Source organism: Patiria miniata, unplaced genomic scaffold (assembly GCF_015706575.1).
Source record: "Patiria miniata isolate m_02_andy unplaced genomic scaffold, ASM1570657v1 HiC_scaffold_3, whole genome shotgun sequence".
In the NCBI taxonomy this organism is placed as follows: domain Eukaryota; kingdom Metazoa; phylum Echinodermata; class Asteroidea; order Valvatida; family Asterinidae; genus Patiria; species Patiria miniata.
The window spans coordinates 46240738-46253715 of NW_024037069.1; the positions used below are offsets into that span (position 1 = coordinate 46240738).

The window sequence follows — 12978 nt, forward strand, 5'->3', positions numbered from 1 at the left end:
GGGTGGTATTTACTCAACCCCCCCCCCCCCCCCCGATTTTGTAAACAGTGCCCTTTTTTCATGAGTGGCCTTTTTTTAGAATGTTGCGCAAATGTTTTCTATTGTGCTGGGTGGGTGACCAATCAAAAAACCCAGTCTACCTATTAGCACGGATGGGCGAGTGCCCTTTTTCACGTCTACCTCCCCCAATAAAACTGAAATTGCTACGTCACTGTACTTCACTTAGTAAAAGGTTTGGGCCAATACAATTATATTTCAGTATTTCAATATTTGAATGAGAAATTTATAAAATCCCTTGACACACGTTTTGAGTAGGCTTAAGTGGAAATTTCCCAAGATTTAATCATTCTACTTAAAGATGGAATGTGCTTTTATACCAAGAAAACAATTGGGTCATTCGTTTTTGTATCGTAGGCTAGTAATGTGAGATCATTGCCGTAATCTAACTTAGTTACTGTATTTTTACTATTACTCTGTAGTTTTTGAATTATTTTAAGTCCATATCAAGAGATTTATGGTTATCATAAGATTTACAACTATTTCCATGGAGAATTTCTAACAGAGAAGTTGAAATGGGAACAAATTTCAACAATTTTCAATGAGATTTTGCACTTTAAAAGCTGCGAAAAACTCTGGTGGAGACCTTGTAATCTACTTATGTTAATGAACTGCATGAAATCACGAATTTAAACAATGCATCGATAATATGTCAGCATATCTTACTATTTATTCAACTGTTCATTTTCTTATCTTTTAGATAACATGATATGTTCATTTACTATTATGACACTACCATTTACATCAATTTTTTAAGTACTTGACAAATAAATTAAATTTGATGTATGTTTTACACTCAGTATTAGTTGAAATATTTCCAATAAAACATATTTTGTAACATTTTTGGCTTTTGATGCCTCTGATCTGTTACAGTAAAATGTTACGGTACTCGTGCATCCTTTCCAAATATTCTGGTTTCAAAAATTGTGTCTATGACATTAAAGGTAATGAACATATGTACAACATTTGCAAACATCAAAGAAAAAAACTACCAAATTATTATGAAATACCTTACTTGACTGTTATTAGTCTCAAAGCTTCCTGTGAAATCATGCCACCTGGTGTGACTGGGATATCAATTTCGAGAAAAGTGGAATTTTTGTATCAATTTTCCAATGATGGTCGGCCGACCATCGTTGGGGGAAAAAAGACTTTTGTTTTTAAATACTGCCCCCAATTTACCAAATTTAGTCTATAGTTTGTTTGCCTTCGGGTTACACATCCGTGAATGGGTGCAAGCCAGCTAATCTGGTTACCTGACCCGACAATTCCCCGATGTCTATAAATTGCTCTGTTTTGTCCGAAGAAGAGTCAGGGAGCCAGACTACAAGAACATTTTTTTCTTGGTTTTTTCAGCAATCGATGAACACAAAAATTTAAACAGGTCATTGTAACAATAGTTGCTATAAAATACAAAACCCAAAATCCATCCATTTCTGAGAATTACAGCAAAAGCTGCATTTGGAAAGAATGTTGCATCCTGACGCGACTTTTTCATCATATATTATCTCAATGAAGGTCAGTCATTGCAAATTCAGTGAAAAGACATGAATTTGGGACTGAGAAACATTCCGTATTTTGGCAGAAAATACTTTGAAAATGCACTCCACTCTCCATAGACTTTGTACACAACCGAAGAAGTGGCGTCTGGATACTACATTCTTTAAACAAAAAGTCACCACCTATCGTAAATGTCTTTTCATTATAAACATCATAAAGGCAAGAATGTTTACTAGTATTAGACAACATTATAACTTAAGCAAAATGACGCTTTCAGCACTGGATTTGTTGTGCTTTGTATAGCGACGAGGGAAGCTCTATTTCTTTCTTTTATAAACAAAGTAAGATCTATATTCAGTTTGCCATTTTTGCTGTTTACTTTCCCCCTTACTGGGAAAAAGAGCAAATTGATAGCCGTGCCCTTTTAACCTAACTGAGTACCCCAAATATTCTGTCTCCAATTTTTTGTTTAAATTCTCCATAGCAAGTATTACCTTTTTAAAGTTTTTTCAAAGACTGAGCAAAATGATTTCCCCCCCCCCAAAAAAAAAACTGAGAAAGAACACCACACTAGATTACCTCTTGTCTTTTGCCCCAAACCGACATATTTGGTTACTACAATCGCATGCAGGTTTTAGCCTCCAACATTTCCCAGAATAGTTGATTTTTGGTATAGGCCTAAATGGATGCAGATTTTACCCCACGTCTTTAAAAAGAAATTTAGTTTAAAAACATGCATCATCAGGAACTATTGATAACGACATGTAATGACAAAAGAAGCACTGAATGTCATTTTGTTCTGGTGTTTGCATGCTTGGCGAGTTGTAGAATGTCCACTCCATTTTACAAATGTCATGCATGATCAACGCCATTAGGAGCTGGTAATATGTGGACGCAGTGTTTTCTTTACCCACTGCTTTCTGATAGAATAAACGAAAAAGAAAGAAGACAGTGGTGACATTTCATGGATATTAATCGGTTAGATTTGCAAATGGAAAAACAGAAAAAAAATTGTAGATTTGCCGGAGAATTCTTCTCGTGAATTTTCCTGTAACCTCGGACAAATTTTGCCTTTGAAAAAAATCAGTATACATGTAGGCCCTACCACACTTTAAAGCAACACCTTACCAAATTGAGAAGACAGGCAATTAAGATCGGCATTTCTGTAAAGGAGCTCTAAAATCAGCAGCCTACCGCCCAAATGGTTGGGGTTGGCAAGCAATGTCGTTGTTCACACAAAAAATATGATCATAAAGTCAATATAATTCTATGGCACTAACCAATTCGGACATGTAGGCCCTATTTTTGTCATAGGATCATTCACAACGTACATTAGATTTACGTACCTGTCTCCATTTCTTGCAGTCCCAGTCTTGCGTCTTCAATTGATGTAAAGACAGTCAACCCTGGTATCTCCGCAGCAACCAACTGACATTTGATATTATCCTGTTAGTGGAATTATACAATGCCACAGTGATCATCTTTATTTCTCAGACATGATGCTCATTTGGTTTTCGGGAAATGAAGTAAATATGTTGAGTAATTAAGGTGAACAAGTGATTCAATTATATTGAAGGGAGTTTATTGTATGATTTTTCTGGTACTCACCTTCACACAGGCCATTACTATTCTGACGTTTTCTTTCTTGAATGCATCAAGAATGTCGTAAAGATCCTGCAAATAGATGACAATCAAATCGACGACGTCATGTAGGCCTACTTTCTGATTATGTGGGACAAACTGAAATCGCGACAGCGATCGATATCACGTTCTACTAGTAACATTCTTTCACCCCACCTTCGATATACGACTCCGAATTTGATAGCTTAGGATAGGCCTGCTATCGACCAACCCACGAACCAATTTTGACCGATTGCTTCTAAAAATTACTGCACATTTTTTTTGTCGAGCATATACTGACACACCAAAAAGAGCCTTGGTAGGCGCCCCTATGCCCACTTTCAAAATGAAATAAATCCTTGGGGGAAAATATGGCTCTTAAAATGCTTGATAATACATGGACCTTGAATATGGATTTTCATACCTCAATTGCCGTGGTATCCATCTCCTTGGCGAATGTGAAGTCTAATATAACAGGCCTGCAGAAGTCGCCATGCAAACACTGTTTCGTAATACTGTCCACGATGTATCGGGAGGACGGGTATCGCATGCTGCCCTGTACACGGACGACCATCGCGGGATTGTCGCTCTGAATATGAAGAACAAAATGATGTACTGTCCACGTTTTTTGTTTTTCATCATAGGGATTTATGTATATATTCGCTATTATTTTACGACTTCCGCAGGTCAAAAAAGATTGAAGTTGGATCCATTTCTTTTGAGTTGGGACTACGGGCAGTTTGGGTATACCACTCCCTTCTGTCTACCAATAATAACATTTCATTTATGACGTCAAGCAATTTAGAAAATTTGGTTCATTTTTTTAAAACTTCTGTCAACTTCAACACCTCATCAGCCCCCCCCCCCCTTCCCATACGGTACAGCGGCCGCGTGTCATGTACAAACATACAACGTGTCACAGACTCCCACCTCGTGGTTCTGGAACGCACAAAATACTATTCGTGCAGGAACCGGATTTTAAAAAACATTTTCCAATTCGTTGTTTCATCATTGGCTTTGGGCGATTTCTTATAAAGCTCTTGGATTCGAACGCCGGCTAAATTTATGCCCTCCTTTAAAAATTAAAAATAGATACAATGCCAAATTTTAAATAATCAGAAACAGTTTTGTATAATGGAATTGGGTATTGATGTTGTCAGCTATCAGCGAAAAAAAATCTGGACCCGAAGCCAAACCAGATAGCCTATATACATCGAGGTTTCATTTCTGGTTAACTGCTGGTGATACAAAATTGACTTTCTCTCTTGTCTTTATTTGTTATAGTATTCGTGATTCGAATTGACTTGAGCTAAACATTTGACTCGACTCGACCTTCTTGACCTGATAACTCGACTCGACTCGAGTCACTTCTTTAAAATCATGACTCGACTCGACTCGAGTCACAAAAATCAGTGACTACTCTGGAAGAAACTGAAATATCTGGTGATGTATACCTTTGATGATGAGCATTCAATGCCTGCTGTCAGCAAAGATGGTTTGACGAACTCTATATTTGGTCTGGCCACGGGATATATCAGGATTACCAGGTCCAAGGCTACACCGATGACTACGCCATACTGGAGTCCAAGCACTAGACTGCCGATGAACGTGAAAGTGTAAGGAATTAAATCCAATTCTGCAAACAAACAATTTTTTTTTTTATTAACGATGTGGTGTTATAGAATAATTGAAATGCAGATTGTCAGTGATAAAACACTGAACTCTTGGACTTCTTTTCTGTAATTATTCTGCTCGGTTCTTATATTAGTTTTGTATTTAATATTTTTGATAATTTTAAAGTGTAAATAATTTTCACTTCAGTTGCGTTTGGCATTTTTGATTTAAATAAGCCATTTTCATTTGATTGAATCCAAATCGACTCCATGCACATGCATTTATAATATAATTGATTTAATGCCGTAGAAAAGCAAGCAAACACTTTTCGGTTAATTAAACCTAAGATACCTTGCAGTTGAGGCTCTGCATAAACAACTAGACAGTAATGCATCAGCCTACAACTTCAAATCTGAAGTTAGTGGATCATGTGAAATCGCCCAAAACTATACTCAAGTGGAGTTTTTGGCAATTTCATATGACCCGTTAAATTCTTTTTCTCAATACACGTAGGCCTATGCCACGCGTTTCTTTCAGAGTCAAACATCTCACTATTGTCACTTCACTAACCCATAGGCCTAATACTCGAGTTTGTTAACCGTAAACTTTTCACGGACATTTTAACGTTAAAGGAAACATGCAGTGGAAATTCAGCTCGTCTTGTTTTCATGCACATTACTACATGTGTTGCAACAAAACATACAAGATCTTATACTTGTTTTCATGCGAAGCGACAAGAAAGTGGTAATATTTCAAATATAGCAAGTCCTTTCATCAATATACAATAAGAGGGCGCTAATTTGCTTTTGTCACACAAGGTACTCCTTGTCAAAAGTGCACTATATGAACAGTACAAAAATTAGTCCTTCAAAATAACCCACAAAAAAGTCCAAACAAGCTAGATAAACAAGTAAAAAGTGGAAATTACTCCAAGAAAATGAAGAAAAGTTTGATATGTCTACACAAAGCTATATATACTGTTCTGCCTTGAACGACATCACCCTTTGGCTCATAAATATGGACATTTTCATTAAAGCTAAAATGTTGAAGTTTCTCCATTTTACTGCTACAAAGGAGGTGGAAAGTCATAGTAACATGGCAAGAAAGCTGTTTTAATTGTATTTAAGTCATAAAAATCTCACTTCTGACTTTCCAAAATGTCTTGACAGCGGCCGGGTCGACGAGCTTGAGCAATGCACTGATGATGACAGCAGCCAGAGCAGCCTTGGGAATGTAGTAGAAGGCCGGCGTGAGGAAGGCTATGGCTAGCAGAACTATGGAACCTGTGACCAGGTTAGCTAACGGCGTCCGTGCACCACACTGCGCCATAATTGCAGATCTTTCAAGACCAAGAAAAAAACAATTATGGTCAAGGACAACTAATATAACACAAAAGTTTGCTGTGAATGAATTCTTCAAATAGAGTTAACATGTAATGTACAATACCTTTGTAATTTCGAAATGGAATCTTCTATGTCAATAGCAAATCAAGCCAAAAGAAGTATTAAGAACCGACCTTGAGAAACTGCCAGCAACCGGGTAGGCAGAGACAAAAGATCCCGCCAAATTAGCCAATCCTGCAAGACAAGACAGAGGTGAAATCACATTATCAAATTTACCGTGAGTTGATTGCTGTGCTTCGCCGAGATACGCTTTATACATTTTAACCCTTTGGTGAACATGTCAGGTGGTTCATATGAGATATTTTACAAGCATGTGCCTTTTGAAAGTTTTTTTTTAATCCAATATCAAAGTTTACTTGGTGTTGTATAAAACTTAGCATCGCAAGGCGTAAGGGTGACCGTCAATGTTTGAATGGTCAAAGATACAGAACGTATTGTATTCTTTGAACATTCAAACAAATTGTACAGACATTTGAACTGTTTTGCTGAAACTTCATCTTATCATGTGTGAGCTAATATTGAAGAGAATATTGTAATGGTTCCACTCCCTGGTCCAAAATGATAGGGATATACTGTGTCTACCTCATGGCGAAAACAGTGCATGGTGAGGTTATTTGTCATTTTCTATCGGTACCAGCGAAGATTTAATTTCTGTCACTGAAGAATGCAAACAATGAAGATGCTCTTACCACTTGCTATAAACTCCTGGTTTGCATCAATCTGGTAATTGTTCTTTCTCCCTGTGATAATCATACACGATTTTGTCAGATTATTAAATTTGGCAACGGGATTGAGCAGTTTCTTTTAATGTCGAATTACGTAAAAAAGAAAACCCGTTAACCCGAGTCAATAGACGAATTTGGGCACGTGATCGCTGTACACTCGCGAGGCCCCCTTCAATGGAGAAACCATTATGAATGCCATTGTACAAAGCAACTGCCCCGAGACGGATTATCTGAACAATAGCTAGCACAACGTTTTCGCCATTGAAGGGGGCCTTTGTGACAGAAGTGATAGCATGCCCATCAGATTGGTATAGTTGAATCTTCAAAATCCATACATTCTCAATTAGTATCTTTGTTATAAGCGTTTTTAACCGTAACAGTGACCATTAAAATTTTTGCCAAATCGTCATTTGTATGCCTGCGCTATCAAGAGTACATTAATTGACAAGTGTTATCTATAAAAACATGCCATGCAAACTAGGTTCTTTACTTGTGTAGCACTTACCAAAGGACCTTGCAGTTGCAATGGATTCCACAAAGCCAATGATGGGTACCAAAATAATAGCGGTATTCAGTACCTATATGAAAACCATTGCCAGGTAATATATAATGGTTTAATATACAGTGATTTATACCAGTGTATTTTTTCTTTCTTTTATGACATTGAAGATGAATTGTTCATCAAATGTTAGAGTTATAGTCATATCTTTTATTCAATAACATGAATGATGAAACCATTTGTTTCGTTGAGTTCGTTCATGATAACGATCCTGATTCTTTTTTCATTGACGGAAAGTGCCGCTTACGGAGCTGTGAGAATCGGCTAAATTTACGAAGGTATTTTAATGAAGGTTCAGCTTCATTAAATTTCTAACATTTATATATTTCATTTTTTGGTAATTCGTGTGAGTTGTTATTATGTTTCACCCACTTGCATAAATTACCCTCCATCACACGAAAGTTTTGCTTGAAAACGACGTACGGTACTCAGTTTTATCTTCAATCTCGAAGGTATGGTCGTTGTACCGTTGTACAGTCATTTTACAGCTATAGGTCCTATTTGTATAACAAGTACAGATTTTTTTACCGAAGAAAGTGAAACGTGAAAGCCGAAACAAGACAAAGAAGAGCTTAAAAACACATTTAAAAAAACTTTATACATGTACCTCAAACCAGTCTGGTGTGTTGAATGCAGGCACTGCGAACGGTGGTAGACCATCGGTGATCGGTCCGGTCAGTGTGATGTAATCGGACTTCCCCGTCTCCTCCAGAATCCACGCAGTCACTCCGGAGAACAGGATGATGATAGCATATCGAGCTAGAGACACACAAAAATGGATGATGTTCAATTCTGGGTTTTGCTTTTCAAGGAAATGCAATACAATGTATCTAAGGCATTGTATAGATCAATCCGAGCACGCTAGCAATTCTATCACGATGGCCCCCTTTAATGGCGAATGCATTGTGCTAGCTATTATTCAGATAATCCATTATGGGGCAGTTGCTTTGTACAATAGCGTGCACAATGGTTTCTCCATTGAAGGGGGCCTCGTGAGTGTGTCCTGATCACGTGCCCGGATTCGTCTGAACCCATGCTGTTCGAATTAAGGCTTGCTAGAAAAACAAAGTACGCTCACTCGGGTGGGCCTTGAACCCATCACCCCCAGCTTACTGCAAATTCCACTCTACCACCGCTGAGCTTGTCGGGACGGTTCGAATCTTGTCGGGGCCGGGACGGTTCGAATCTTGCTGGGACGGTTCGATACCGCAATCAATACTTGCTGAATCGTACTTCTTACATAATAATTGCAGCATTCTTTAATTTTTGTCACTTGCAATTTTTGTCGTGGCTCACTGAAGTGATTTATCATTAAATGCATGCTCCACGCCGTCTCCAAATATACAGAAGTAAGTTTCTACGATAGCCAGTACTAACTGAAGGGGATCCAATCGATAAACTCTTTAAAAATGTTTGTTTGCTTTTTTTTTTTTTTTTTTTTTTTTTTTTTATATTTTTGAACTATAAGTTATACCAATTCCGACCAGCCAGAGCAGGTTCCATATATATCGCTGCAATCTATGGGGCTCGTAAGTTTCATCCTTTTCCCATCGTAAAATCTGATCCTTCAGGGCCTGAAATTTAGAGAATGAATAAATCGCTTTTTATCATTAAAAATGATAAATTCAGAAAGGTATGTAATGTTTCTTTCACTATCGTGCTGGTTTAATGACAAATATTCTACTATGGTCCAGGTTGTCATATGATAATATCCTCGTGATAGTCTTATTGGATATTTATGTCATTGTCAAACTAATATTTTGCCTATAGATTGGTATTTAGCAATGACATATGACAAATATCACGCTTCCCATCGGACTTGGCTGTCTGGCAGTTTAAAGTCGTATGGCTAAGATTAATTACATACTACCTTAATCTAGTAAAAACAGAATAACAAAATTGATTTTTATGGCAAATCATAATGACAATCGTACCTCATATTTGTACAGTTATAAAATGGAAACATCAAATTTTAAATGTTGATTATCCCACAATTATTCCTGATAAATAATTCGCAACCTATGGATGCAAAAAAAACCAGTCTGGTCTGATGTAACAAACATCATGAAATATGGTCAACAAATCTAAGATGTTAAAACATAAACCCAAGGACTATGAAATACTGATGAATTCATGAACCAGTCAAATATTAACATGGTGTGCCAAAGCGCACTTTGTATTTGTTGCAATCGTTTAACAGACTTGTATGACTCGTGAGTCGGACTCAAACTCGAGTCACGATGACCACGACTCAGACTCGGACTGGGACTGGGACTCGGACTCGATGTTTGGTGACTCGAATGCAAATATGTCGTTTAACTTTGGCTTATACCTGTAACAAGAGCAGAACTATCATGCAGACAGAGCCAAGAAGCAGATCCCAAGGTCTGGAATAAGACAAGAATAATACAGTCACATGAATTAATCTGTCTACTTATCACATTTTTTTTTATTAATGGTTTTTCCTATCTTCTGCTGAGAAGCCACATCATTCTCCCTACGTGGGACAACATTAATTGGCAGATGCATGATTGAGTATAAAGAGAGTGAGTTTTGAATACGGACAGTGATTAATTTTTCACATTTGAGATACTCTTGTCCTTTACATGCATGATCAACGTAAAAATGAAGGAGGGAATTGTGACTTAATTTTGCCGTTTGCATTCCAATTTATGACACGACCAAAAAGGGAGCGATTTATCTGACCCCAAATATATCTGACCCCAATTACAGCTAGTGCAGTTTTCTCGAGGCCAAAAAAAAAATCATCATAACGCCGCTACCTATCAAGGTGGTGAGTGGCTGACTGCAAGCAAGAAATATAGAATCAAGATATTTAAAGAGAACGAAGGAACTTGATAATATTTCGCTTTACGTTGTAACAAACTTATAAGCAGTACCTTGGCAAGGAGTTCCAGAGTGAGGCAGTATAGACCGTTATCATGTTGCGGCCAAAGCGAGGCTGGAGGGAAAAATAGTCTGATTCCCTTTTTCACAAAAACATTATCATTCAGTACTGTTGTTGGATACAAGGAACATGACTGAAATGGTGGCAGCATCACGATAAAGGTCTATGCTTGGAAAGAAACTTGGAGAATACATGGGAGGATCCTGCTTTGGAGCAAGGAGGGTTCATTAGATGCATGATTTTCCTATTTGTTTGCGGCCCAAGAGAAGGGGGAAGATCTCGTAACCCCGCCCCGTAGATCCGCCAATGTAGTTCACAGTGACATGCCTTTTGAACACAAACGGTATGAAAAAAAGGTAACACATCAAATAGAGTGTGAATTTAATAATATACCTAGTTTTGGGGATATTCACAAGGGTCTCGATGAAATTCTGGATGAAACTGCTCGACTCGAATGTCAATCCCAGTATAACTCGAAGCTGGTCAACGATAACTATGATGGCGGATGCGGACGTGAAACTACTGACCACGGCCGAAGAGATGAAGGAAGTTAAGGAACCTGTGGAGACAGAAGGGCACTGAGATGATACAACACAGGTAATTGGTCAAACATTTTGGACACAAACAGGTCCGTGCCGATGGGATTTTTGCACAAGCCTTCGCATCACACGTTTAGGTTTTCTAATATTTTGTCGTCATGGAAGTGGCTTCTAAACAGCAAGAGGGTACTCTGGCGTTAGAGATTAATGACGTGGTACCCGGCATCCAGGGTGACCGTTTTAGCCGATTTTCGGCTAACTTTGACAGATTAAAAAAAAAAGAACGAGTTTGACAGAAAATTTGACAAAATGGATTTTTTTGGCAGATTTCTGGCAGAATTCTGCAAAACTGGTTATTTGACAGAAAAACAGCAAATTTAAAAAAAATGTGTTCATTTGTTTAAAAATGCTTCAACTTTTCAAACAAACCCTTGTATAACGGGACAGATTGGCTGGTGTAGGACTTCGTCGTGACGCAACCGCGAATTGCCTGAAGTTTACGTAATAATTTCATAACATCTTTATGTGACTACACATTGTTTATAATGTAATTTGAACCTTAATTGAGGCAATACTACAACATCTGCATGTGATTTTAAGTGTTTATAGTGTATTTCGAGTAATTCTGGGGAATTTAGGCGATTTTTGATAAATCTGACAGATTTTTGACGTGCATTTAACAGAATTTGGCAATGACCTTTCGGTCACCCTGCCGGCATCGCCTTTTTTTAAATGAAGTTGGGTGTACAAAGTAGCAGTGTAAGCTATAGGCCCTATATGGGGATTGGTATAAATTAATAGGCTTAGGATGAGTATAAAGTCTGGTGTTATAAATTCTAGTTTTATAAAACTGGTACTGGTTACATGGACTTATACCTAAATGGAACAGCCCGATTGAAAATTGCACTATCCCCACGAAGAATGCTAGAATAACGGCGTAGACGTGGTCGTTGTGATCCGGGTTGACGGCCGAGACTTGCCCGTAGGACGAGACGAGTAGAGACATCACTGACGTGGGTCCGATAGCCATATCCCTGGTTGTACCCAGCAGCACATAGACAAAGCAACACATGAAGGACGAGTATAGACCATACTATCAGAAAAGCAAAGAATGAAGTGTGTCATTTCTTGGAGCTCAATTAAGAAGAAATTTAAATTTACACTTTCAATTTGTGATTAAAACAAGTCCACAAGTATAGAAGTATTGAAGCATCTTCAAGAAGCCGGAGGTTATGAAAGAATGCCTTAAGAAAAAAAGATTTTGAATCGTAGTCAACAACCAGTTAAAATCATATCAATCAGAAGTCAGTCCGGCAAGCCAAATCACATGTCAATCGCAATCAAATCATTAAGTAAAAGACTTTAAAACAGGGATGAAATGCCTTCTAAGAGTTCATTTGAATAGCTTGCCACATGACTTATTGATTATAACTCTACGATACTCCAAAAAATAACAGACTCTCGGAGAATGAAACATTATTAAAACCTCAACACTGAATGACTAAAACTGAACAACAAATGAAGCACTTACCTCAATGCTGAGTTTGGCAATGCTAGCGTATGCCATACCCTGCGGAATCACGGTGATTGCAACGGTGAGTCCTGCAATGACGTCACGGATGACGAAAGCGGGCTTGTACCGTGGTAGCCATAGAGTGATGGGCAGTCGTTTCCTCCAGCTGTCTAAGGAACAGTATTCCTTGGCTAGGTTGCCAATATTGACAGGCATTTTGGTTTGATGTCCAAGTCGACGGACCGCGATTAATGCGCCGAAGATGTAATCACTGTTATATCAGCATAACAACTTCCAGTGTCTTTTGCTCGGAATATTTCGTCAAAGACACCAAACAACCAACTTGCATAAAGCAAACTTGATTAAATATTAAACATGTTTGTTGGAATGTACTGGTCGACTTGGGGTTCACAGAAACCAAACAGAAAGACTATCACTAGGCCTACAAATAAAACTAGTACGAGCAATACATGACATTGAACAGGTCTGTATTGCGATTTGCCATGAACTTTTAGACTAGGATAACAAAGTTCATAGAGA

The 12978-nt window shown here is 38.0% G+C and overlaps 2 protein-coding genes across 2 annotated transcripts; both read right to left on the bottom strand.

The window, feature by feature from the left end:
• Positions 1-1696: 1696 nt before the first annotated feature.
• On the bottom strand, positions 1697-6428 carry LOC119736972 (sodium-independent sulfate anion transporter-like). Its single transcript, XM_038211018.1, has 7 exons — positions 6308-6428; positions 5934-6130; positions 4632-4813; positions 3602-3766; positions 3166-3231; positions 2904-3003; positions 1697-2477 (listed from the first exon to the last, which is right to left on the bottom strand). The coding sequence occupies exons 2-7, from the start codon at positions 6118-6120 to the stop codon at positions 2464-2466; spliced, it is 714 nt and encodes a 237-aa protein (XP_038066946.1). The 5' UTR covers positions 6121-6130; positions 6308-6428; the 3' UTR covers positions 1697-2463.
• A 1645-nt stretch (positions 6429-8073) lies between these two features.
• Positions 8074-12938, bottom strand: LOC119736862 (sodium-independent sulfate anion transporter-like). Its single transcript, XM_038210872.1, has 6 exons — positions 12457-12938; positions 11802-12018; positions 10780-10945; positions 9811-9865; positions 8953-9052; positions 8074-8237 (listed from the first exon to the last, which is right to left on the bottom strand). The coding sequence occupies exons 1-6, from the start codon at positions 12652-12654 to the stop codon at positions 8074-8076; spliced, it is 900 nt and encodes a 299-aa protein (XP_038066800.1). The 5' UTR covers positions 12655-12938.
• Positions 12939-12978: the final 40 nt, after the last annotated feature.